Here is a 27,891-nt window from a genome sequence, read left to right on the forward strand (position 1 = left end):
AGTAAGTATTGGATCCCATTTTCTAAAAGGCTCCACCTCTCGATATGTTATGCATTGGGGGGAGCGCGAACTAGTTCGGATCGGTTTTTGAATGAAATTGGAATCAAAATTGTATATTTTCGGTTATATAAATTGAAGACTGTAATTGTATAATTGGTTCGGCTTCAGTTTAAAAACCTAAATTTAGTTTTTACTGATTCAGGTTCGATTACAATTTTTACATGTCCAGTTGGAGTTTCGATCTTTTAATTGTGATCCAGTAATCTTCCAATCTTTTCTAAAATAAATGAGTTAAAATTTAAAGTTTTGCATTTTAATTTTGATATATGGATGGACTACTGCATTTTTTCTGTTGATTGAATGTTAAATAAGGTTATTACATGTTAATTTTAGGCTTAGGGTTTTAGGATTTCAGTTAATTTTTCACTAAACCTCTGTTTTGCTAATGGCTACAAAACCTTTATGCCATTACATACCAGAAGAAATCACAGAACAGATTCTTGTAAAATTACCATACACAAAATCAATATTAAGATGCACCTTAATTTGTAAACTATGGTAGTACTTTTTAATTAAATAATCTCAATTTATCAACACTCACCTCTCTAATCCAAATAACACCAAGTACTTGTTATGCCAGCACACTTCACCTTGTGAATCCTTTAGTAATTATTCACTATATTCTGATACTAAACCATCTAGGAATTGTGTAACATTAGTCTTTTCCCGTGAACTAGAACATGTCACTGTGCATGGCCGCTGCAGTGGAGTGATTAGCTGTACTGAGTTTCGTGAAAGTCGTGGAAATATCTATCCCTGGAATCCTTTTGTTAGGAAATGGAAAATTCTTCCTAAGTTTCGAGAGAAGTGTTATCGTGAAGATGCCTACGAAACTATTGGATTTTGGTTTGATAAAGAGAAAAACGACTACGAGGTTGTGAAACTTAGTCATACCAAAGTGGCATATTGTGTTGATTTGTATAGCCTGAGAAGTAATTCTTGGAAAATTATCAGCGATTCTTGTCCAGGTGCCCCTTTTACGATAAGGGAACACAATGTAGTGCACCTTTTACGATAAGGGAACACAATGTAGTGTATGCTAAAGGAACATTGTACTGGCTGGTGGAAAATGGGCAGGGCAGTAGGATTATTTCATTAAATTTGAATAATGCCATGTTTCGAGAGGCGTTAATAAGTACAAGTTTTCCGACTGCAGGTTTATTAATGAACCCATGGTGTCTTAAAGAAGTGGATGCTAATTCCCTTGTTATCTTGAAAATGAATGATCTGGGTTGGGTGTGTATCACGAAAGGACATCAAGAGAGTCTCGAGTTATTATACACAGACATGGATAAAAGAATGGTGCCCTGCATAGAATAACAGGGAGGTTTTCTGAAATTTGTAACTATGAAGTGAAGAGACTTCCATGGTCCATATTTCTACTGCCAATTAAGGGATTTTTTTGTTAAGTTTTACACATTAACATTTAAAGTGAGCTCACTCATAAATTTAATCCTAAAATTTTCGTAAAGACTGAGATATTTTTAGTAGAAGAACCAAAAAACATAATTTTTTTGCCAAAGTGAGGAGATATATAAAAAACTGAGCATGAAATCAAATGATATCCGTGTCATTGAGATATGCGGGCAAGAGGTGTCATGCGACCCCCTTATAACTGAGCAAGAGGTGTCAGGACACAAAGGCTAGGGTTTTAGGCTTTTAGCTCTTTTTTCATAAACTTTCAGTTGCTGATGGCTTCAAAACATTTAGGCCATTACCTACCGGAATAAGTCTTTGAGCAGATTCTTGTGCAAATACCATGCATGAAATCTATCCTACACCTCAGTTTGTAAATTATGGTATTTTTTTAATTAAATCATCTCGATTCATCAACGCTCATCTCTCTAGTCCAAATAACACCAAATACTTGTTATGCCACAGTTCACCTTATCGCAACGAATATTCATTATATTATTATAGTGAACCATATAGGAATTGTGCGAAATCAGAGTTTCTTTGTGGGCTTAATGATGTTAAGGTGCATAGTTGCTGCAATGGAGTGGTTTGCTATACCAAGCTTTACCAAAATCGCAAAGATCGCGGACTTATCTATCTCTGGAACCCTTTTGTTAGAAAACTGAAAGTTCTTCCTAAGTATGGAGAAAAGTGTTATTCTAGAGAAGCCAAAGAAGCTATTGGATTTTGGTTTGATAAGGAGAAAAACGACTACGAGGTGGCGAAAATTAGTTAGACTGAAGTGGCATCTTCTATTGATTTGTATAGCCTGAGGAGTAATTCTTAGAAAACTATAAGTGATTCTTGTCCAGGTGTCCATTTATGCCCGATATTGGAGCACAATGTAGTGTACACTAAAGGAACATTGCTCTGGCTGGCGGAAGAAAAGTCGAGACACTGGAAGATTGTTTCGATAAATTTGAGTAGAAGCATGTTTCAAGTGGCTTTAAAGGTACTAATTTTTCAGTCTTAGGTATATGGTATCAGTTTACGGGGCCCTAATATACATATACCATGAAAATTCATATATATTTACTTGAACAAGTTAAATATTTTTGGGGCTCTTGAGTGTCGGGGTCCTAGGCGCAAGTCTTGGTCACCTATAGCCAGGGCCACCCCTGTCTTCTGCATGAATGGTCTTCGTTGTGTTTGTATGAATGGTCTTCGTTGTGTTTGTATAGTGAAAGTATATGATGAGATTCTTGAATTGTTATATACGGATGTGAATGAGAGTTCTAGTAATTACTTTTGTCTGTTAGGTTTCAGAAATAACGGTGAAGCTCTCCTTCGTATAAGCAAATTTACTCAGTTTCAGCAACCCAGAAATTTGATAGTTTCATACGATTTTGGTGCCAATCAATTGACTGATTTGTTTTTAACCAGCGAAAGTCTGTTCTCTGCCTATCCTTTGGTTGAGACTCTTGTGCTCCTAGATGAGAGATGAGAGTGACATGAATGTGGTTGGATGGCAGAAAATGGTTAAGATTCTGAAAACGTTGTTTGGGAAGATTTCAAGGTATAAATAGGTGAGTTATTTAAGGTCACCTCGTAAAAATATTTGAATTCGACTATTGAATTATACAAATACTTTATAGAGTCTGTTTTTTTAACGTATGTTTAGCTTCAGGAAACTTATTTCAGAAATCTAATAAACGTATGTAAATCTCTTCTATATATAATAGGAGAACAAGGATAATTAGTGAGATTAAAAATTCTCATTAAAAAGACTAAACTACCCCTATTTTTAATTTTTATAAAAAAGATGTGTTTTGTGGAAATCAAACTCGAGATATTTAATTCATCTATATAACCTCATACCACTACACCATAATCTCACATATGTTTTTTATCATACACATAATATGTAAGTTTGCTAAATGAATATTTTATTTAACTTTAAAGATATTTACTTGAATTCCGCAAAAACAAGATAGTTACTTTATTATTTGTACAGTTAATTTTAAAGAATTAAATTTCGGATATAGAATTAGATATAGTACATAAATGAATTAATATTTTATTCATTTATCTTTTTTTTTGACTTTGAAAATGTATCTCATATATTTTTAACATATTTTATTATTATAAAAAGTAATTAAAATGTACATATATTATTTTTAGATAAAATATTGAAAATAGAACGCTTATATATAAATAATCTATAATGGTATTACATATTTAGATGAGTTCGAATTATAGTGAGTCAAAATATTTTATTTTATTCCAATTTAAAATTAGAACTTGGCCCATTCTTCAAAAAATATCCGAAATTTGAATACATGACTCGGCCGAAAAACATCGTCAATTCTACATTTAGTAAATTTAAATTACAAGTTCGGCGAGAATATCTTACCAATAATGTAATTTTTTTATATATATTTTATGTTAATATAAATTAATGTGTTTTAGGTGTTTATAAGATCAAGACAATTGATTATTTATATTAAAATTATTAACTTCACTGGTAGCACATTATTATTTTTGGTACTTGTCCCGATTTTAAAAATATTTGAAATTTGATATGAGACCTCACAAAATTTTTTAAAACTATGATGATATATTAAATCGATTTATTATTTATTTTTCACTTTAAAAAAACTAGCTTTTTAAAAAGAATTCTTCTAGATAAATAATATTCATTGATTAAGATAATATTGTACAAATATTTTGAATTATTTTTATATTTTAAATTATTTAAATAAAAGTTTTATCTATACTATATTGTGACATTTGATTCAATGTATTTTATATTATTTAAAGAAAAAATATATATTATTCACTAATTTGAATGAATTAACCAGTTCAACTAATATTTATAAAATTTTATCAAATTGAAAAATATTTAATTTTAGTATAATAGAATACAAGATTTTTAAATTATTATATGAAGAAATATTAGAGTAGTAATGAAAGGAACTTAAAAACAGTTTAAATAATGATATAATTATAATTTTTCCTTCGAATCCTTGAAATAAATCATGAATATCAATAATAAGTCTTTATAATATATAATTTATTTTTATGTTACAACCATGATTGATACTCAGTTGCGTAAAAACTAGTTATAGATTGTTTGTTAGTGATAATATGAATACCATATATAAATTATTGCAATTTATTTATTACATAATTTTAATTTTTGAATAATTATAAATGCATGTTATTTAAGTAATCATTTATCTCACTAGATATTAATAGTGATTAAAAATGTACATAAATCAGATATTTAGCATATAAATAATTGAAATCATCGTAATTTATTAAGAAATGTAGAATACGACAATATACATGCTGACACACACATATAACTTAGTGTTATTTTGGTAACCGTAGTGTAAATAAAAAACTAATATTTTTCCATGCATATATACGTTGAATTTCAAAAATGAACATTTTTTTAATAAATCAACTTTTATATTAACAATAGTGTAAATTTTACATTATTATATATTATGATTGCAAGTCATCCTGACTTCAATTATGCATTTTTTATCATTTTAAATTGAGTAAGTTAATTGTAAGTTAGTAGTGAACCACTACACCATAGATGGCCTATCGCAATGGTTTAATCATGCATGTTACAAAATTATGTTACCTTAGGTATGCTCATCTTAGCCTACCGCAACGTAGTATTTTTGATGTTACCATAGCCTTTAAAACATGTTACTATAGTTTCAAAGTGTTACATACGAGTAACATGTGACAATTTATGTTACAATAGGGTATTATTGGATAAAAAAGTAGTATATTTTACAAACAATTAAATATATATAATTATTTGACATGAAAATTAATCAATTTTTATAATATAATTAAGCAAAAATATTAATATTAGTTAAGATTGATAAAATATTTTTTGTTAAAAAATTTATAAACTGTATTAATTAATAATTGATAAATTTTTATCAATAAAAAATTTAAAGACAATTAAAACTTAATTTTTTAAAAAAAGAGATGAAATTAGCTGGGCTTTTTCAGGCGGGCTCAAATTTTTTGGAGAAGCGCTAAAATTTCAGACAAATTAACTTCTCCCTCTAATTTCATTCTCCCTCATTCTCTCACTCTCTCTCTCATTCTCTCTCTCCCAGTAGCTATTCTCTTTCATTCCTCTCTCGAGCTAGGGTTTCTAATTGGGGGTAACATTTTGGCGAAGCTGGTCACATTTTGGAGAAGCGGGTCACAGATTGGAGCTAGGGTTTCTAATTGGGGTTTCAAATCAGCTTGCGGTTCAACATTAAGGTACTACATCTCTCTCTCTCTCTCTCTCTCTCTCTCTCTCTCTTCTTTCTCTCTCGCTCTCGCTCTCTCTGATTTTGTGTATCTCTCTCTCTCTATCTCTCTCTCTCTCTCTCTCTCTCTCTCGCCCCCTCTATTTCTGTTAGTTTCTTCTCTAATTTGTTACATGCGTGTTTTTGTGTATTTTATACATGTATATGTATGTTACATGCATGTTTTTGTGTAATTTTAATTGGAATTGGGGTTTTTTATTTTTGTAGATCTGTAAGTGTGATTTTTGTATTAAATTTGTTTCTCGATATTTGCTTTTTATCCGGTTGATTTTCATGTTAGGCTTTAGTTATAACTTACATGTAAATCATCATAGTCAAGTGGATATAATTGATTGTGTAAGTAGATATCTGTTGTATCTATAATGCAATTGTTTATGAGTATTTACATTTATGTTAATTTGACCTTTATTCCTGAGAGTTTCAACCCTTTACGAGTATTTAAATTTTTGTTAACATCAACTGTCACAGTTCGGTAGGTAGGAGGAGTGGGATAATACGGAAATGGGTGTATGCACATGTATATTCATGGTCATATAACATGGATTCGATACGTATAATCTAATATGGATTTACGATTTCAGGGCTGCGTTGTTATGCTGTGTTGTTATTAATACATATAATCTATAATATTGGTTTAGGATTTCACTTCTGCGTTGTTATTAGTACGCATATCTAATATGGGTTTAGGGTTTCACGGTTGTGTCGTTATTAGTATGTACAACCAATGAAAATGAGAACATAAAATATTACCTCGGTCTACTTAGGGCTTCACGGCTGCGTTGTGTTGTTAGAACGTATAACCAATATGGGTGTATGGTTTCACGACTACGTTGTTTTCTTTTAGGAATATAACATTATTGTCCTGTTTTCTGTAGTGATGGACGATGATCTAAGTCAATGGATAACCCTTCCAAAATACAGTACACCTTACATTAAGGGGATAAAGGATTTTTTAGAAAATGCATTTCCCAAATTTTCCGTAGGCGATGAAATATTGTGCCCTTGCAAGAATTATAGAAATGGCAAGTGGCATACTCAAGATCTTATTTATGATCATCTTATTTGTCATGGCCCTTGTCCATTGTATGCGAATTGGATTTGTGAGGTTTCGAGCAAAGATCATAGGATAGATATTGAACGGGCAGAAAATATGGGTTTTGAAGATTCCTTTACCTTCGGAGATAATTTGGACGAGATGTTCCATCGTACTAATGATACTACTGGACCGAATGATGATGCCAAAAAATTTTATGGCCATCTTGAAGAAGGAAAGCAGCCCTTATATCCGGGCTGCAAAAAATTTTCCCGCTTAAGTTTTATCATTAGGCTGTACTCTTTAAAGTGCATTCATGGGATTTCGGAGTCGGGTTTCGGGGATTTATTAGAGCTGATAAAAGATGCTTTTCCAGAAGCACACATTCCTTTGTCTTTTAATGCGGCAAAGAATGTTATTAAAGATTTAGGGCTCGATTATCAAAGGATACACGCCTGCCCCAATAATTGTATGCTGTTTTGGGCTGAAAATGAAAAAGAAGAAAATTGTAAAACTTGCGGTGCTTCAAGGTGGGTCGTAGTGGAAAAAAAAGGCGCCGTGGACAATAATGGGAAGAAGTTAATTCACAAGGTCCCGGCAAACGTGATGCGCTACTTTCCACTCAAAAAAAGGTTGCAACGCATGTTTATGAGCAAAGAGTTATCAGAACTGATGTTATGGCATGCAAAAGGTCGAAAAAAGGACGGCAAACTTCGACATCCCGCTGATGCAGAGGCTTGGAAGGCATTGGATGCTCGTTATCCTCAATTTTCATCCGAGAACAGAAACATCAGATTGGGCCTAGCCGCTGATGGTTTCAATCCTTTTCGTACTATGAACATAAGTCATAGTACTTGGCCAATTATTTTGGTTAACTACAACATTCCCCCCTGGCTGTGTATGAAGCAAGAGAATCTAATTCTCTCGACACTCATATCTGGTCCCGAGTCTCCGAAGAATAATATAGATGTCTTCATGCAACCTTTAATTGCTGAACTGAATGAGCTGTGGGAAGTAGGCATTGAGACTTATGATGCCCTTACTGACCATACTTTCAACTTGCGCGCTTCTTTACTTTGGACAATCAGTGATTTTCCCGGGCTAGCAATGCTATCTGGATGGAGCACAAAAGGAAGACTAGCTTGTCCAGTTTGCAATTATGAAACATCCTCTATGTACCTAAAACATAGTCGGAAAATGTGTTACATGGACCATAGGAGATTTCTCCATCCCGAACACCCATGGAGGCTTGATAAAAGAAAATTTAATGGTCAAATTGAATTGAGAGGTTGTCCAGAGGTTCTAACTGGAACAGACATTGAAGAATTATTGGCAGGATTTGTAAATCATTTTGGGGGGAAGAAACCAGAGAAGAAAAGAAAGTGCCAAAAAAATAAGATTAAGTCGAATTCGCCTTTCAAGAAAAAATCAATATTCTTTGATCTGCCTTACTGGAAGCACAATGTTTCTCGACATAACCTTGATGTTATGCACATCGAGAAGAATGTGTGTGATAAAGTACTTGGCACATTGCTCAATATTGCTGGAAAAACAAAAGACCATATAGCAGCTCGCCTAGATTTGCAAGAACTTGGCATCAGAAAGGTCCTCCATCCTGTTCTATCAAGTGACGGGAAACACCTTGAAATAAGGGCTGCGATATTTGACATGACAAATGAAGAGAAAGATTTATTCTACTCTGTCCTTAAAAATGCTAAATTCCCATATGGAAGTGCCTCTAATATCAGCCGGTGTGTGCACATGAAGGAGAGAAAGGTATCTGGCTATAAGAGTCATGATGCTCACTTTTTCATGCACTACTTATTACAATTTACAGTGAAGAAATCTTTGAAACCGGAGGTTGCAGTCCCTTTTATCAGATTAGGGGCCTTCTTAAGAGGTATTTGGAGTAAAGTCATCGACTTAAGTGATCTTAAGAGGCTGTAAACAGAAATAATTGAAATTATTTGTCAATTTGAGACTATATTCATTCAGGCTTTTTTTGATGTGATGGTCCACCTTTTGATTCACTTGTGCCAAGAAATTGTATTTGGTGGACCGGCCCATGTTCGAAGCATGTGGCCAATTGAGCGCTATTTAAATAAATTGAAATCTTATGTGCGGAATAGATCTAAACCAGAGGGATGTATCGCCGAGGGTTACCTGGCCGAAGAATGCTTGATATTTTGTTCAAGATTCTTGGGTGGCCATGGAGGATCAAAATTTACCAAGGCTGCAAAATTTGAAAGTTTTCCAGAAAAAGTAGAATTTCCTATTGGTTCACGCAGAAATAAAGATGGAAAGGCTGTGAATTTAGTTGAAGTTGAATGGATGGCTATTCATCGTTATATTCTATTCAACTGCGGGAATAAAGAAATTGATAGTTTAATCGAGTAAGATTCTAGCTACTAATTGTGTTTAACTGTTATAGAATTAGAACCTGTTTTGTCTTGATTTTTAACTAGGTAATTATTGTAGGGAGCATCGAATCTTAATAGAAGGACAAGCCAAGTCAAAAAGATACAATCGTGAGAGAGAACATTCTGAAGATTTTTGGAAATGGATGAAGGGGGAGGTCGGAAAAAAAGATAACATTTCAAAGGAATTAGAAGTGCTTGCAATGGGCCCTAATCAATCAGCGAAGAAGTATAGTGGTTATGTACTTAACGGATATCGATTCCATACAAAGTACCGAGATGCTAAATGTACAACCCAAAATAGTGGGGTATTTCTAACTGCTTTGACTACTAGCTTTGCTAGTTCAAAAGATCAAAATCCACTGGTCGGCGATGTCAATTACTACGGAGCAATTGAAGAGATTTTTGAAGTTGATTATTGGGGAGAATTTTCTGTAGTGGTGTTCAAGTGTTGTTGGTATAAGGAAGAGAAAGATCTATATGGTTTAACTTGAGTTAATTTTAACAGATTATGTCAGAAGTCTGATCCATATGTGCTAGCTTCACAGGTGCAGCAAGTCTTCTACGTAGAAGATCCTACTGAAAAGATGATGTATAATGTTATAAAGAAATTGCCAAGGGATTGGTGCGATGTCGAAGCTGAAAATGCAAATGAAGAAGCCGGGGATCCAGTTTTACATGATTTACACACTAGTGTTCCTCTAGAAATAGACACGGATATTAACTGGTGCAGAGATGATGTCCCAACACGACAAGTCCCCATCAAGGCTAGAACAAACGAAGAAACTACTTAAATTTGTAATTCGAAATATGTAACTATCAAGGGCCTAGTTTCTGATGTATCAACTGTTAATGAAGTGACTTCTTAATTGCCTAATTTATCATGTTTTAATGTATTTTCTTTTAATTAATTAACTTGTTCTTAATATAATGTTCTGTTAGTTTTAAATCTGCCCTGCTCTTTATGCGATCGCTTCTTAATTTAGAGCATTATTAAATTTATTGACTTGCATACTGCTCTTTTAATGTTTCTTTTAAGTGTTTGTTTTTAAGTGTTTTTTATTTAAGTGCCATGTCTCAGATTATTTTAATGATTTCATCTAATTATACTTTCTCAATTTTTTGTAGGATGGCATACATAAATCTCAGGTTGTACCACCAGGGTGAGTTTCAGCCTACACGGTATGTCGGTGGTAAAGAACTGATTATAAGGAATGTCGAAGTAGATAGGTTTTCGTACCCTGTATTGATGGATTATGTCAAGGATGACCTTGAATATTCAGAAATTGGAGGGATTTATATGAGAAAAGGTGATAAGCAGGGGGGGTGGCAGTTGGTGTCCAATGATGTGGACTTGTGTTCATTAACTGCAGGAGCTGCAGACGGTGAAAATGTTGATTTTTATCTTGACAATGTCGTTGATAGCACTATCGAACCAATGGATCAGATGCAACCATTTGTAATAATACGGCCAAGAAAGGATATCTTAGCAGGTAATATATTAATTTCATTTCAGAAATATACCTTAATTGTAGGGGCATCAGAAATATATAGGTGTTACTATATTTAGATTTTATTCAAACTCATAATTATTGTTTTTATGTCTTTATAGCTAAAAAGCAAGTCAAGCGGCAGTTTGTAACCACTCATCAACTACAGCAACAGAAGATGAATAAGAAGGCAAACCAAGTTGATAAGGCTGGGAAGAGGAACTCAAAGAACTTTCCCCTAGAGGGTACTCGGAAGTCACCACGGCTTTCTAGAGTGCAGGAAATCACTGATGGTGATGATTGTGAAACTCCTCCAAGTGTTAGGAGGAAGTTGAGTTTACATGATACTCATGAAGATGAGCGTATGGGAGAAAATGAACTGGAGGTTAGCATATAATTCAGTAATACCTATAATTTTCTTGTTAGATTATTGTTGTTTAAGTACATGTAAGTACATGTATGTAACCCCTTTATTAATCCAGTAATTCCGTCATACCTATATTAACATGAATTTATGTGAAATTGCAGAAACTACCCCCTCCACCTCCTCTAACGGAGTATGAAAAACTGAGAGCTGTCACAGTAAAGAGGAACAATGAAGTATTTTTTGCCCTCAATCTTCCTACACTCTCTTCTGAAGTGAGAAACTCAATCTTAAAAGATAAATCCAAAAAAAAGAAGCATGTGCAAGAGGGGAGCGATGAGGAATATGATCCAGCTGTGGATCTTGAGGATGGTGGATCGGGAACTCAAAGGAAGGCTGCTAGTAAGGATGGTGGATCAGGAACTGAAAAGGTATGTCATAAATGTCATAAAGCTATCATTTTCACATTTTCTAAATTCTTCCCCAAATGTTTCATCGGGGTTGATAGTTGTAATTCATATATACACAAACATTGAGTTTTACATGATTTATGTTTCAGAGAGGGAAAACTGAGAAAAGCAAGGTGCTTATTGGACGTGGACCAACAACACGGTCACGAGCCAATACTGTTATATCATAGAAGGAAGGAACCGAGGATGCTACTGAGAAGGAAAATCAGTCATTATCACATATAGAACCTGCAGAACCTCTGATTCAGCTACCGTCAATTGAAGCAAATGGTTCAATGGAGGCTTTTTGGGCTATGCGAAAGCGCCAAAAGGAAGCAGCTGCAGCGAAATCGAAAATTTCTCCAAGTACAACTGCAACTACAAAGACTGCTACAGAAAATGTTGTTGAAGAAAATGTTTTTCCGGATATTGAAGAAGAGGAGGAAGCAGGTATCTTCTTTCCTTTATTTATGATTACATAAACTGATTATTTATAAAGGAATTATTCCTTTAAGGCCCCTTAAAGAATACTCACTTTGAGGCTACCCACATTCATATATTTTCCATAATTGATTAATTTGCATCAGTTTAGTAAATTACTTATAATTGAGGTTAATTGGCATAAGGTTATTTATGTCATTTAAGTTAATGAAATTGTGAAGTTAACCATGGTTAATTATGTGATAGATGTAAAACTTCTTGCACAAATTTAATTAGCATATGTAATCTATAATGCTGTTAATTGTTATTTATGTTTTTATATAATTATTAAAACACAACCCCCATGAGAATTAATGTATTCTTTATGACAGTAGGTCCTTTAGAGTGTCCAGAATCCAAGGTATGCGTTATCTATATTTATCATTTTAAAAATAAGGGCTGCTTATTATAAAGACACCCATTAAAAAAATATAAACTAAAAATAAGACATCTTTATAGACCAATCTTTGAAATACGACATATTAGAAAAACACCCATAAATATAATCAAATTTATTATAATATTCCTACTTTGTTTGATTTTCCTGCAAGTAATTTTTGCTCATATGTAGTTGAAGTTCCTATAAGGCTGAGAGGACCGACGAGGATGGATAGGGTTCATACCAGAAATATGGACCATCGAGTTGTCCTTCAGATGAATGAAAGGTTCCAGCCCGTTTCAGATGAGGACAAATTAATTTCTGAACTTAGTAACTTCTTGGGGACACTCGCAAAGCGATGCGTGTCATTTACCTATGTTTCTTGGCGTGATGTTCCGAAAACTTTGAAAAATACACTGTGGAATTATGTCAAGGTATCACATACATTGTTTAATTATCGTGATTTATTTTTCTGCAACATTACCTTTGATTAACTGTACTTGTGTTCTTTATTTTGTTGACTTTTTCCAGCAAAGATACATTATACCTGATGAATGTGAAACATGGGTGTTGAAAACCATTCAGTCATCTTGGAAGACACGTAAGAGCCGAATTAAGAAGGCGCATTATAAAGCATTTGAAACTGATGAAGAACGGATGGAAAATAGGCCAACTGATATTCCCCTTGAGAGTTTCAAGATGTTGCTGGAGTACTGGAATGATGAAAGCATTAAGGTTTTCTAATTCCCCTTGCACTTTCATATTTAATTATGTATTTATATTTGATCTAAGTGACATAAAGTTATTTCACATTTTTGTAGAAAAGAGCAGCGACAAATGCAAGAAGTCGATGTCAGTATACAGACACACACACTACTGGTCCAAAGACTTTCGCACAAATTCGAAACAATATGGTATGGCCAGAATCTCAATTACGCATATTAACCTCAATAAGCTAGTTGTTACGCAAATATATGAATGTGGGCAGCCTTCTGGTTACATATATTACTATATATCTAGAAATTAATTTCTATATTTCTTTTGGCTAACTTGTTCATTTTTGTCAGAAAAAAAAGGCAAAGAATCAGCGTCCACCACCTGAAGCAGAGGTTTTTGTTGAGACTCGTGAGCGTACTGATGGTCGTGAGTATAAGACCAACACTGAAGAAATAAAAAACAAGATTGTAAGTGTTTTTTATTAATCTTAGTGCTTCTGAATATCCATTAATGTCACAAGATGGTTAATTAGTTGTGTTTTATGATTTATTTGGTGTTTAGAAGTTTTATTTATGTACCTGCATGCATTTTTATTTAATGATTACTAATTGTGAATTTAATTGGATTAAATTATTCGGTTATTTTGAAATTAGTTAGTGAAGCATTTAAATTATTGTGTGACCAAGTGTTCGTTTGTTTTTCTGGTATGTAGAAAAAGATTAAGGAAAAAATCAGTACGAGCGAAGATCCCAACGAGGAACTACTTTCTGATGGAAAAAAACATGGGCCATCTTGGCTCCATGGAAGATGTCCTGATGCTGCAAAAGGTTACTCCAGTACTGCTGGTTCGACAAATACTTATGTACAGGAGTTGGCAGGAAAGATAAAGCAGACTCTGGTGAGTGAAGTCGAGGCATCGATGACAAAGAAGGTACAAGAAGAAGTGGATATGCAAGTCAACAAGAAGGTGCAGGAGAATATGGCCTGGTTACTTAAGAAAATAGCCGACGCAAATCCAGGCATCACAATCAACCATCAAGATTTAGCACAACCAGCGATAATGACAATTACCTCACACCAGTTACCGGAGGCTCTGGACTTTAGATTTCAGATGTGCACCTTTTTACATATCTTATTTTGCGTACTAGTAACAAGTGTTATCGTACTAGCTTTTGGATGTTTATTTATCGTCCTAGACTAAGTAATTGTTCTTTGGAGTATGTGGAGTATGTGGAGTTGGTGAATTGTGTGAAACCGCAGTATTTGGTGGGGGTTTGTGAAAACTGATATGGAGTTTGGTTGAAATTGTTTATTTGGTTGACTTGGATGAAAAACAGATTTTATGGCATGTTGAATTTACAAACCATTCCTGTCAATTTTTTTTTTGAAAAATATGTTACATTAGGTACTAAATATGTTACAAAGAAATTGGTATAATACAAAACATTACTGTTACAATATGCATCAAAGGTAACATTAAATTATGTCTATAGTATCACATTATGTATGTTACCTTTGCAAACAAATAGGGCCCCAAAATGGGGCCCACCAGTGGGCCCTACATGTGGGCCCCATTTTTTTTGAAATTCTGAGTCCAAAGGTAACATACATATTATGATACTATAGACATAGATTAATGTTACCTTTGACAGCTATTGTAACATAAAAGTGAATGTTACAGCAGGGCAAAAGTAATGTTACCTTAGGGGCCAAAGGTAACTCGAAAAAAAGCAACTTAATTTTTATGTTACCTTAGGCCTTTTTCTGGCTGTGGTAACACTTTTTTGGGCCTGTTGTAACATTTTCTTGGTGTTGCTGTAGGCCATTTATGGTATAGTGAACTCAGTAATAATATAGCCCGTACATATAGTTTATTTAAATAAAATTCAAAATTTTTGGTTAACTCTGTATTCAACATAAATGTTATTTTTTAACTTTTTATTTGTAAACATACTAACGGCATTCTACAGATTAAGTATAATCGTTTCGTTTTAAACGTACAATGACTACCCTATTTATATTCATTCATTAATGTAAATTATACAACACATACAATAATATATATATATATATATTTTGCTTAATGGTTTATATTTGAAACATTGTGTAATTTGTTATTGTCTTTTATGAAAATAATACACATTGATAAACAATCAACTTGTATTTGATATACGTTAGACATTGTACAACATTTACATATAAAAACCAATTAAGAACATTATAATTCTAGAAAATGACGCGTGTCTCGCACGGGTTATTATGCAATATTAAATAATAAAATAACACATACCTCATGATGTGTATGGAGGGATTGTGTACGCTGTATGTAATTATAATGATGTTTGAAGTAAATTTGAAATTATATTTAAAGTCATGATTGGAAATAAAATAGTGATTCAGGTTAAAAAGGTGAAATATTGCAAATGAAGGTATTATAAAATAAATTTATAATTGGAGATGGCCTAAATAAAGGAAACTGTATTCGGTTATGATATGGGCCTTAAAATTGGACACACCATGATACGAACAACATTGTCTTAAAACCCTTAAATTTTACATAAAACATAATTCATCAACATCCTTCAAATAACAGATAATTCATATTACATGAGAAAAGTTTTTAAAGACAAAATAAAGCATGCCAACATATAAATTCATTAAACAACTGCCATGGGTTGTTTAGGCCTAAACTCGAAACCTTGTACGATAAGGCCAGCCTTGAGTACATTTGTATCAGTTGACATAAATCGCGTCTCCACCTCATCATCATCATCTCTTGCACCAGTCTCAAACTCTGCTATCTTAATCTCCATCCATTCGTCCTTCCTCCACCGACTAAACTCTCCATTTCGTTGCTCAATGTTGTGTGCAGATGTTCTTGGATCAGGATAAACTATGCTAGCTTCATCATCAGGCACCTCCTCTCTTTCATTAACAAATCTAATGGATGTCTTTGCCGAATCAAGTCCGCAGGCATCCTCATATATTTTAAAGACAAGATATGTTCATAAGTGGTGTGAGGAGATAACATTCCAATTTTCATTTTGCCACGAATATCAACACACCGCCCCTTGTCAAGTACAGCAACCTCCTCTGAAAATCTGTTCACATGGATAATACATTGAGGCATGAATGCCTGATACATGCGATGAGAGGACAACTTTAATCATATTCATCATGCGTTCGGAATACGTGTAAACTAGTCAAACTGTTTGTGAGTTACTCGAACTCGGCTCGTAAAAAATTCCAATTCGGCTGGGAATTAATCGAGCCGACCTCGAGTTCGAGCTCGAGTTTTTCAAATTTGTAATCGAGTCGAGTTTGAACTTCTGATTACTCGGCTCGTAAGGTTCGAGCCTTATCGAGTCTCTTTTATTTTCAGTTATTTTTATTAAAAAAATATTTTGATATTTTTTATATATTATTTATTTATTATTCAATCGAACTTGAGCCAAACCATCCTATTTCGAATTTTTGTTAATATTTAGTGAAATAAATTCGAGTTTTCAAACCGAACTCGAGCCTACCGAACTTTTTACTTGAAATTAAAAGCTCGGTCGAGTTCAAAGCTCGAACCCGAACTATTTTTATTGAGGTCAAGCCGAGCCACGGTCTAGGACTCGGCTCAACTGGATTACACCCCTAGTTTGGAGTTGTTGCACACAAAACTACAGTTTGTTGCGCAAAATTAGCTCAAATCCTATTTTATTAAAATTTTAAAATCTGCTCATTTAAAAAGTGTTTTTAACAAAAAGGACGAGGAAGTATGCTTTTGAAAAAATACGACCTTGTAGTTCTAATTCTACTATTAAATCACATTTAAAATATTTTTTTTTCATAAAATATGTGTATATTAATAATATTATAAAATATTAAATATCAAAATATGTGCATATCGAAAATATTATTAAAGATTTAATTTGTGAACAAACACTTTCTCTATCAATACTACAATTTTTAACGGTAATTGCCTAAAGTGATTTACATCTTTTACAAGATAATGTCATAGTGACCTGCATTTCATAAAATTGACTTGCATTCACGAATGGAGACCGAGAATAGTTAAAATTTTTTAGATTTATCTTTAAATTGTAATTAGCTGGTTGGGTGTGACCGGTGAGGTGAAGTTATTCAAATTATTTAAGGTAACAGATCAGGCTACATGTAATATAGACTTCTTATTTGCATTCATATAGGAAATAAATATGCATAATGCTGTATTTAATTATCTTTATTAGCACTACTGTTTTACTCTTTTCTGTTATTTTTTTGACCAAAAAAGCCAATACCTAAAGAGATTGCAAATTCTAACAAAAAGGTTTCGTCTTAGCTCAAAATTTTGTTATTAAAATGTTATTATTAATAGATAAAAATGTGAATATTTTGAAAAATACCCTTCATAATATTGTTTTGCTACTTTATTTTCAAAAAAAGCATTCCATTTTATACTTTAAATAACATCTTTTATCAAAATATTAAGCAAAATTTATAATATATACATAATTTTTAAAAAAAATTGGTATTGTGGGTTAGGACTATAAACAACCCATTAATTTGTCTTGTCACCCTCATCCCTAAATGCTTCTTTTCAATTGAGGTATGCATAAAATATAATACTATATTGTACAACTCAACACACAAGCTAACAGTTCCCAACTAGAGTGAATCCTCTTGCTATAACCATTGACCATAATTCCCACACTTATTAGTTTGTTATACTAGAAAGAAAATACTTATAACAAAGTTACTATGATTATATAGAGTGATGCACAAGTATTTGTAGTTACAACCGGATTAGTATTTAGGAAAATGTACCTTTGCATGTATGTAAATAATGCAACAATAATTATTCACATACCTTGAGTTACTATCATATAACCATTGCCACCACCAAGGAACAATGGCAAGCTGCCTAGCAGCTACCATTAAACATTTTTTTCCGCTTCCTTTATCCAACCAAAAACTCTGTTAGAACAATAATGAGATCAAGTAATTAGACAATTTAATTAAAAGATTTTGGACCATTCTCTTTTATCATGATACAAATACATAAGTAATCCAAAAATCATCATGAATAGTTCTAACTTCTAATACTTATTCATAATTTTTGGATAAATTATTGTAAATTTTTGGTTGTCAACTATCCAATCTTTACTCCCAATCATATAGCTACAAATAATTCATCTAAACACTAATTTTTTTTAATGGAGAAATTGAAGAAAATATGTCAATTTAGAACATTAATTACAAATAAAGAAATATTTAAATCTTTATGTCCTTACATTGACCAGTCTTTGAAGATATAAGGGTACATCTATAATATGTAAAATGCAAAAACGGCAGGGAATAAATTTAAATATATGAGAAAATTTAAATATATGGAGTAATACACATGGTAAACTTTGGTCATCCCAGTCTTAAAAAGAATAATCTTACCTTTCATTCAGTTGTTTCTATATATTGTTTTCCAACTTTGACATTTGATAAGCACTTAAATAAATACCAATAATGGAATCCCAAATAAATATTAAAGAAAATAATATTTTATATTTTAAAACTAATTTTCACCGGGAACAATTATTTTATAATCATATTTTAATTAAAATATGTATAAGTATCTTAATGTTAATTAAACACATATTTAATTTTTATTTATAATCTTTTCTAACAGTAATACATCTTTAAATCTTTAGTATACCTATTTTATTTTTAAAAACCTTATTACAAAACTTTACATTAATGAAATAATTATTGAAATTATATTTAATAATTATTATTATTTTACATACATATAAAATAAACACATATAACTATTTTAATTAAAACTTATATTAACAGAAAAAATACTGGATCTAATATTAAAAAAAAACTATCTTAATTGAAATAAAATTAATAGACAAGGATATAAAAACATAAAAAAATATCAAAATGTTAAATATTAAATATTAAAAAAAATACACAGAAATAAACTTAGTAAACAAATAATAATATCAAGAAATAATTGAGAGAATTACCACATTGCCATCGTCCAGCAGGATAGCAGAGTCACAGAGAGAAAAATAAAGTTGTTTTTTCGTGGTGTAAGTCAAGGTGGAGATTGATCTCCTGAGAATTTGATTAATATCTGGTGGTAAAAATTTGTTCCATAACTCATCCGAATCACCCGCAGCCCTCAATTCTGTTGAAACACCTGAAGGTCTACATGTATCCTTTGGTGATGTGAATGATAATATTAACGATAGGCAATTCTCAGTAAGGTGCTCCATCTTAGTTCTTTTGTGATGTATGATTTCCTTCCCCAAATTTGTCCTAAAGTTGATTGTAATGAAATAATTTGTTTTTTATTATCTTTGCTCCCTTATTTTTAACGCTACCTACCAGAAAGGTTTAGATGTTTCTAGATTTAAGCTAAATGGGCCGATACCTAAACTAGGTGACCAGATGGTCCAAAAGGAGGGATAATAAAAAGTGTGACCCCCTCAAGGTCCATCATGACCCATATTTTTTAAGGTCCAAAATTTTGACGACCTTTCTACACAGCTCATTTGAAAATAAAATGTTCACAAATTATTTTAACTAGCCCCGTGCTTCGCACACGTAAATTCCCTGCAATATACAAAAGTATTAAAAAATTTTGATTTTTCAAATAATGATTTTGAAATATACAAAAATATGAAAAATAATGATTTTTTGTAAATTTAAAAAATTCTAAGAAATTTAAAAATTGAATGATTTATTAAAAAAAGAAATATTATTATAAAATGCAAAATTTATTTGTAAAAATTTTATACTAAAAATATATCAATTCGTAATTGTATCTCGTACTTAAATTTCGATTAAGAAAACTTTTATGTTAGTTGAATTAACAAAGTCGATGTTACATTTTTGAAATTTTTTGAAAGCTATGATTCTAAAAAATGTTAAACTATTATACATAAAATTCTTGGAGAGTTTTTTTTAAAAAATTTAAAAAAAACGCTTGGAGAAAAAAATTTAGGTTAAAAAATCATTAAATAATAAAAAAATTTAGGTTAAAAAATCATTAAATAATAAAATAATAAAATCATTAACTATTAAAATAAATAGTTGACTATTTATGTTATAAACATTATTGTAAAAACGACACGGCCCCTTACATTGTAAGATAATGTTTTTCTTTTGCTCTAGAAATTTTACTTTTTAAAAAAATTACTTTGAAAATTATAATCTAATAGATGTAAAATTTAAAGAAAAATAAAATATTTAAAATCTGTGCAGTGTGCAAATGTTCTTGAATTAAAAAAACAATGACTATATGTTTAGTCCAAACCTAACCACATAATTAATTTTAAATATTACTATGCTTTAATTTGAACTCTATTAATATTTATATGCAACAATCTCAAGTTTATTTTTTTAGATCTTAGTTATAAGATTTAATAAATATACAAATATGTATGTTTATCTAAAAAATATTTACAAATATGTACATTTGATCTAGTAATTTTATGTTTATTGTAATAAGATAGAAAAAACTTGTTAAGTGCAATTTTTACAAATTTGTGAGTTCATTTTCTCTAATTATAATATTTTATATTTACTTGTCTTTGTCTATAGATTATTATTTATAATATCTCTTTTTGCACCGTTTTTTTAACCTAATGTTAAACATCAAATCATAAAACAATTCTACCAATTAAAATTTAATACACACTATATTCTTACAAGTATAACAACATGGCAAATTATTTTTCTTTAAAGTTAGATTAATAGAGAAAAACACTATTATGCCTGATTCGATTGATCTTACATTTCCCAATTTTTAATCTCAATAACAGGTTACTGTAACCTGGACGATCACGATTAACAACTTGAACAAAAAAATATCTTCTCTCTCAAAGGTTAACAGCTAGCTATGGGGTTGTGCCAACCGGAAAAAATTTCAAAATGAGGGGACTAAGGAAGGTGAGTTGAAGGTAGCTAAGAAGGGGTTTAGTGCTGAGAGCTTTAAACGGAAGCTTTAAATCAGATCCATTGGAGAAGCTTGAAAGCTAGGGGAGGGTTGGAATGGAAGGAGAAGAGTAGAAGTGTAGGAAAAAGTCAAGGGGAAAGGGGAAATGTCAAGACTTATGCGCAAGCATTAAAGAATGAGATAGACAAGATGGTGGATGTCAAAAGAGTTGTGGATGAGGGGGAGTGGCAAATGGTGCAAAGGAAGAAAAAGGTAGGGAAAGCAAGAATGGAGTCAAGTTTCACGATTTTTCTGTATAATATTCCGGGAGAGCGCAAAGCTAGGGAAATTTGGAATTGCTTGAGGGGTTCAGGGGTTATTTTGGATATAATTCTGCCTAGAAAAAGAGACAAAAGAGGGAAAATATATGGTTTTGTCAAGACAACTTCGGAGCTTGAAGCCAATACAATTATTCTTAATGTTAAGGTAAAGGGGGGTTTAGGATCTAATATTCGTATGAGTCTTAATGAAAAAAGGTTAGTAGAGATCAAGGAAAAGGAGATTTTAGGGTGTACAAAGATAATGTGGTTGGGTCAAATCAGATTAGGAATAGGGATGACTATAATAATATTAAGAAGGATGTGGTCAAAGTGAATGCTGAGGTTGGAAATAAGCATGAAAATGGAAATCAGGAGAAGGAGTTGGGGGTTGAAATGTTTGAATATATTGAAGCAGTAGTAGATAAAGATGTTGAGGAGGGTTTATATGATACCAAAGTGACTTTCTCAAGAACTGATGAATCAGCGAGCTCGTTGCAAAATAAGTTATGAGTAGAAGGGATTGAACAGGTCAATGTAGTGGGATTAACTTCTCGAAAGTTCTTATTAGCTAGTATGCATGACAAGGGGTGGGAAGAATATGCAGATAAGCTTTTTGAGAAATAGTTTAGGAGTTTGAGAAAATTTAAAGATGAGGATCTGGTTGTTCCCAGGACAGTATGGTTACAAAGCTATGGGATCCCAATGAATGTGTGGTTAGAAGAAAATTTGAAGGGCTATACGAGATGGTTGGGGATTGGATTTGTTGGTCCTATCAGAAAGATAATGAGATTGAGTTTTTTAATCCAGTCATTTGTATATCTACTACAAGAAGGGAAAAGATTGAAGAGTCCATGAATATATTATTGAAGGGAAAGCTTTATCCAATTAAATTTGTTGAAATTGAAAATGGGAAGGAGCTGAAGAATAAAATGGATTCAATTAGTTTATCTGTAGGAGGGATTATATCAAAAGTTATGAAGGTGTTGGAGGTGGATGGAAAAGTGCATGAGGGGAGGTTGGTTTTGTTAAATAGTCAAGCTGTAGAAGAAGTGGTTAGAACAAACTCTAAATCAACTAGTAAGGATTCTTTAAGTGAGCTGAAGTCTGGAGGGACAAAGAACATAGTTGAAAAGTCTGACAGTTTAGAGTCTGGTGTTTTTACTTGTACTTCACAAGGTACTTTGTGTAATTAAATTATTAAGCTCAAAGTCAAAGGAGTGGGTAGACCTAAAAAGAAAGGTAAAAAGTTTAACAATCCTTTTGACTTGAAAGGAGGTGTTAATTTAGGATGTAGGAAGTATCTTGGGAGAAATAATAGGTTAGGCCCTTGTTTAGTGTTTGGAGGTAGTTTTGTGACTCTGTCAGGAAACAAAGAGGTAAAAAGGAAAGAAGCTGCTAGAGAAATAATAGATTGTGCTGAACAAATGGGGCTAAAGGTGTTAGGGATAGAGAGAAAGTTATTATTGGGATAGCAGAGCAGCTGCAAAAAGGAGAATTGTAAGATTGAAGTAGTAAAGAAGTTGTACTGTAGTAAAAGTAAACCATTATGTCAGTAAAAGATATAAGAATAATATCTTGGAATTGTAGAGGGCTGTGTAATGATGTGAAGAGAAGAATGGTTAAAGATATGATCAGATCTAGAAGAGTTAATATACTGTGTTTGCAGGAAACAAAATGTATGGAATGGAAGAAATTTTGGGAGAAATCCATTTGGGTCAGTGGTCAGGTAGGATGGCTTATACAGAATTCAGAAGGTTTGTCAGGGGGACTGATTTTAGCATTGGATAATTTGTGTTATAAAAATTTAGGCTCGGCTTCAGGAAAAACTTGGCAGTGGGTTCAGCTCAAATGCATCTTAACAGATGAAGTTTTTCATATAGTCAATGTGTATGGTCCTTTAAACTTAAAAGGTAAGAGGCAATTTTGGGATGAGATATCAAAAATCTTACTTATCACGGGAAATGATTTGGTGTGTGTGCTTGGGGACTTTAATAGTATTATGGATGAAAAAGAGAGTATCAATTGCACATATAGAAGATTAGATGTGTAGGGTTTTAAAGATTTTGTTAAGAATAATAATTTGTGTGAGATTGGGTTGATAAATGAAAGTTTTACTTGGTTTGGTCCTTTTGGAAGGTGTAGTAAGTTAGACAAAGTTCTGGTGAATGATAGTTGGTGTGCTCGAGATAACTGGGAAGTTATGGAAATTAATAGGATGATATCGGATCATAGACCTTTGTTGATGTATGCTTGTAAAATTCTGAATGATCCAGTGCCTTTTAGGGTGTTTAATTGGTGGCCAAGAGAATAGTAATCCCTTTTTTAACCAACTGAGGCAATTTTATTTTAGTTTGATGACATTATATTGATTCCGCAGATTTCCTTTCAAATTTTTATTTTGTTATAGTCCGGTCCAATAATATAATGTTTTTAGTGGGATCAATAATATATATTATTTTATTTTAGCCTGATTCTTCAATAATATAATTTTATTTAGCCAGGATGGGTAATTATATAATGTTTTATTTTATTATTTTATTTTATTATTTTTAGTTTTTTTAATTTTTATTTAAGATTTGATCAATAAAATAATTTTGTTTAGCCAGGCCAGGTAATTTTTATATATTATTTTATTTTAATGAAAACCAATATACATATCACAATTCATTTATGAATATTTATCTATTTATGATATCTTTTTATGATATCGTAATACATATCTATTTTGTTATTGTCTTTTATTAAAATAATACACATTGATAAACAAAACTTGTATTTGATATAAGTTAGACATTGTACAAGATTTACATATAAAAAAAATAATGAAGAACATTATAATTCTAGAAAATGACCCATGCCTCGCACGAGTTATTATGCTATATTAAATAATAAAATAACACATACCTCATGATGTGTAATGAGGGATTGTGTACGCTGTATGTAATTATAATGATGTTTGAAATAAATTTGAAATTATATTTAAAGTCATGATTGGAAATAAAATAGTGATTCAAGTTAAAAAGGTGAAATATTGGAGATGAAAGTATTATAAAATAAATTTATAATTGGAGATGGCCTAAATAAAGGAAACTGTATTCGGTTATGATATGGGCCTTAAAATTGGACACACCATAATACAAACAACAATGTCTTAAAACCCTTAAATTTTACATAAAACATAATTCATCAACATCCTTCAAATAACAGATAATTCATATTACATGAAAATTTTTTTTAAAGACAAAATAAAGCATGCCAACAGATAAATTCATTAAACAACTGCCATGGGTTGTTTAGGCCTAAACTCGAAACCTTGTACGATAAGGCCAGCCTTGAGTACATTTGTATCAGTTGACATAAATCGCGTCTCCACCTCATCATCATCATCTCTTGCACCAGTCTCAAACTCTGCGATCTTAATCTCCATCCATTCGTCCTTCCTCCACCGACTAAGCTCTCCATTTCGTTGCTCAATGTTGTGTGCAGATGTTCTTAGATCAGGATAACCTGTGCTAGCTTCATCATCAGGCACCTCCTCTCTTTCATTAACAAATCTAATGGATGTCTTTGCCGAATCAAGTCCGCAGGCATCCTCATATATTTTAAAGACAAGATATGTTTCATACGTGGTGTGAGGAGACAACATTCCAATTTTCATTTTTCCACGAATATCAACACACCGCCCCTTGTCAAGTACATCAACCTCCTCTGAAAATCTGTTCACATGATAATACATTGAGGCATGAATACATGATACATGCGATGAGAGGACGGCTTTAATCATATTCATCACTTACCATGCGTTCGGAGTACGTGTAAACTAGTCAAACTGTTCGTGAGTAACTCAAACTCGGCTCGTGAAAAATTCCAATTCGGCTAGGAATTAATCGAGCCGAGCACGAGTTCGAGCTCAAGTTTTTCAAATTTGTAACCAAGTCGAGTTCGAACTTCCGATTACTCGGCTCGTAAGGGTCGAGCCTTATTGAGTCCCTATTATTTTCAGTTTTTTTATTATAAAAATATTTTTATATTTTTTATATATTATTTATTTATTATTTAATCGAACTTGACCCGAACCATCCTATTTCAAATTTTTATTAATATTTAGTGAAATAAATTCGAGTTTTTAAACCGAACTCGAGCCTACCGAACTTTTTACTTGAAATTAAAAGCCCGGTCGAGTTCAAAGCTCGAACCTGAACTATTTTTATTGAGTTCGAGCCGAGCCACAGTCTAGGACTCGGCTCAACTCGATTACACCCCTAATTTGGAGTTGTTGCACACAAAACTATGCTCAAAATTAGCTCAAATCCTATTTTATTAAAATTTTAAAATCTGTTCATTAGAAAAGTGTTTTTACCAAAAAGGTGGAGGAAGTATGCTTTTGAAAAAATACGACCTTGCAGTTTTAATGCTACTATTAAAACACATCTAAAATATTATTTTTTCATAAAATATTTGTATATCAATAATATTATAAAATATTAAATATCAAAATATGTGCATATCAAAAATATTAATAAAGATTTATTTTGTGAACTAACACTTTCTCTATCAATACTATCCTTTTTAACAGTAATTTTCTAAAGTGATTTACATCCTTTACAAGATAATGTCATGTGACCTGCATTTCATAAAATTGACTTGAATTCACGAATGAAGACCGAGAATAGTTAAAATAAAATTGTTTAGATTTATCTTTAAATTGTAATTAGCTTGTTGGGTGTGACTGGTGAGTTGAAGTTGTTCAAATTATTTAAGGTAATAGGCTACATGTAATATAGACTTCTTATTTGCATTCATATAGGAAATAAATATGCATAATGCTGTATTTAATCACCTTTATTAGCATTACTATTTTACTATTTTCTGTTATTTTTTTGCCCAAAAAAGCCAATACCTAAAGAGATTGCAAATTTTAACAAAAAGGTTTGGTCTTAGCTCAAAATTTTGTTATTAAAATGTTATTATTAATAGACAAAAATGTGAATATTTTGAAAAATACCCTTCATAATATTGTTTTGCTACTTTATTTTCAAAAAAAGCATTCCATTTTATACTTTTAATAACATCTTTTATCAAAATATTAAGCAAAATTTATAATATATACATAATTTTTAAAAAATTTGGTATTGTGGGTTGTGACTCTAAACAACCCCTTAATTTGTCTTGTCACCCTGATACCTAAATGCTTCTTTTCAATTGAGTTATGCAGAAAATATAATACTTTATTGTACAACTCAACACACAAGCTAACACTTCCCAACTATAGTGAATCCTCTTGCTACAACCATTGACCATAATTCCCACACTTATTAGTTTGTCATACTAGAAAGAAAATACTTATAACAAAGTTACTATGATTATATAGAGTGATACACAAGTATTTGTAGCTAGAACCAGATTAGTATTTAGCAAAATGTACATTTGCATGTATGTAAATAATGCAACAATAATTATTGACATATCTTGAGTTACTATCATATAACCACAGCCACCACCAAGGAACAATGGCAAGCTGCCTAGCAGCTACCATTAAACATTTTTTCCCCTTCCTTTATCAAACCAAAAACTCTGTTAGAACAATAATGAGATCAAGTAATTAGACAATTTAAATAAAAGATTATGAACCATTCTCTTTTATCATGATATAAATACATAAGTAATTCAAAAATTATCATGAATAGTTCTAACTTCTAATACTTATTTATAATTTTTGGATAAATTATTGTAAATTTTTGGTTGTCAACTATCCAATCTTTACTCCCAATCATATAGTTATAAATAATCATATAGTTACAAATAATTCATCTAAACACTAATTTTTTTAATGGAGAAATTGAAGAAAATATGTCAATTTAGAACATTAATTACAAATAAAGAAATATTTAAATTTTTATGTCCTTACATTAATCAGGGTACATCTATAATATGTAAAATGCAAAAATGACAGGGAATAAATTTAAATATATGAGAAAATTTAAATATATGGAGTAATACACATGGTAAACTTTGGTCATCCCATCCCAGTCTTAAAAAGAATAATCTTAGCTTTCATTCAGTTGTTTCTATATATTATTTTCCAACTTTGACATATGATAAGCACTTAATTAAATACCAATAATGGAATCCCAAATAAATATTAAAGAAAATAATATTTTATATTTTAAAACTAATTTTCACGGGGAACAATTATTTTATAATCATATTTTAATTAAAATATGTATAAGTATCTTAATGTTAATTAAACACATATTTAATTTTTATTTATAATCTTTTCTAACAGTAATACATCTTTAAATCTTTAGTATACCTATTTTATTTTTAAAAACCTTATTACAAAACTTTACATTAATGAAATAATTATTGAAATTATATTTAATAATTATTATTATTTTACATACATATAAAATAAACACATATAACTATTTTAATTAAAACTTATATTAAGAGAAAAAATACTGGATCTAATATTTAAAAAAAAACTATCTTAATTGAAATACAATTA

At 31.5% G+C, this 27,891-nt stretch overlaps 2 protein-coding genes across 2 annotated transcripts; both read right to left on the reverse strand.

Moving 5' to 3' along the window:
• Positions 1 to 15,790: 15,790 nt before the first annotated feature.
• LOC141703378 (putative F-box protein PP2-B12) lies at positions 15,791 to 19,399 on the reverse strand. Its single transcript, XM_074506908.1, has 4 exons — positions 19,148 to 19,399; positions 17,992 to 18,098; positions 16,163 to 16,234; positions 15,791 to 16,073 (listed from the first exon to the last, which is right to left on the reverse strand). Exons 1-4 carry the CDS (start codon positions 19,397 to 19,399, stop codon positions 15,791 to 15,793), a joined length of 714 nt encoding a protein of 237 aa, XP_074363009.1.
• Positions 19,400 to 24,654: 5,255 nt separating this feature from the next.
• LOC141703379 (F-box protein PP2-B15-like) lies at positions 24,655 to 25,119 on the reverse strand. Its single transcript, XM_074506909.1, has one exon. It carries the CDS (start codon positions 25,117 to 25,119, stop codon positions 24,655 to 24,657), a length of 465 nt encoding a protein of 154 aa, XP_074363010.1.
• Positions 25,120 to 27,891: the final 2,772 nt, after the last annotated feature.

This window comes from Apium graveolens, unplaced genomic scaffold (genome assembly GCF_009905375.1).
Source record: "Apium graveolens cultivar Ventura unplaced genomic scaffold, ASM990537v1 ctg6595, whole genome shotgun sequence".
Taxonomy (NCBI): domain Eukaryota; kingdom Viridiplantae; phylum Streptophyta; class Magnoliopsida; order Apiales; family Apiaceae; genus Apium; species Apium graveolens.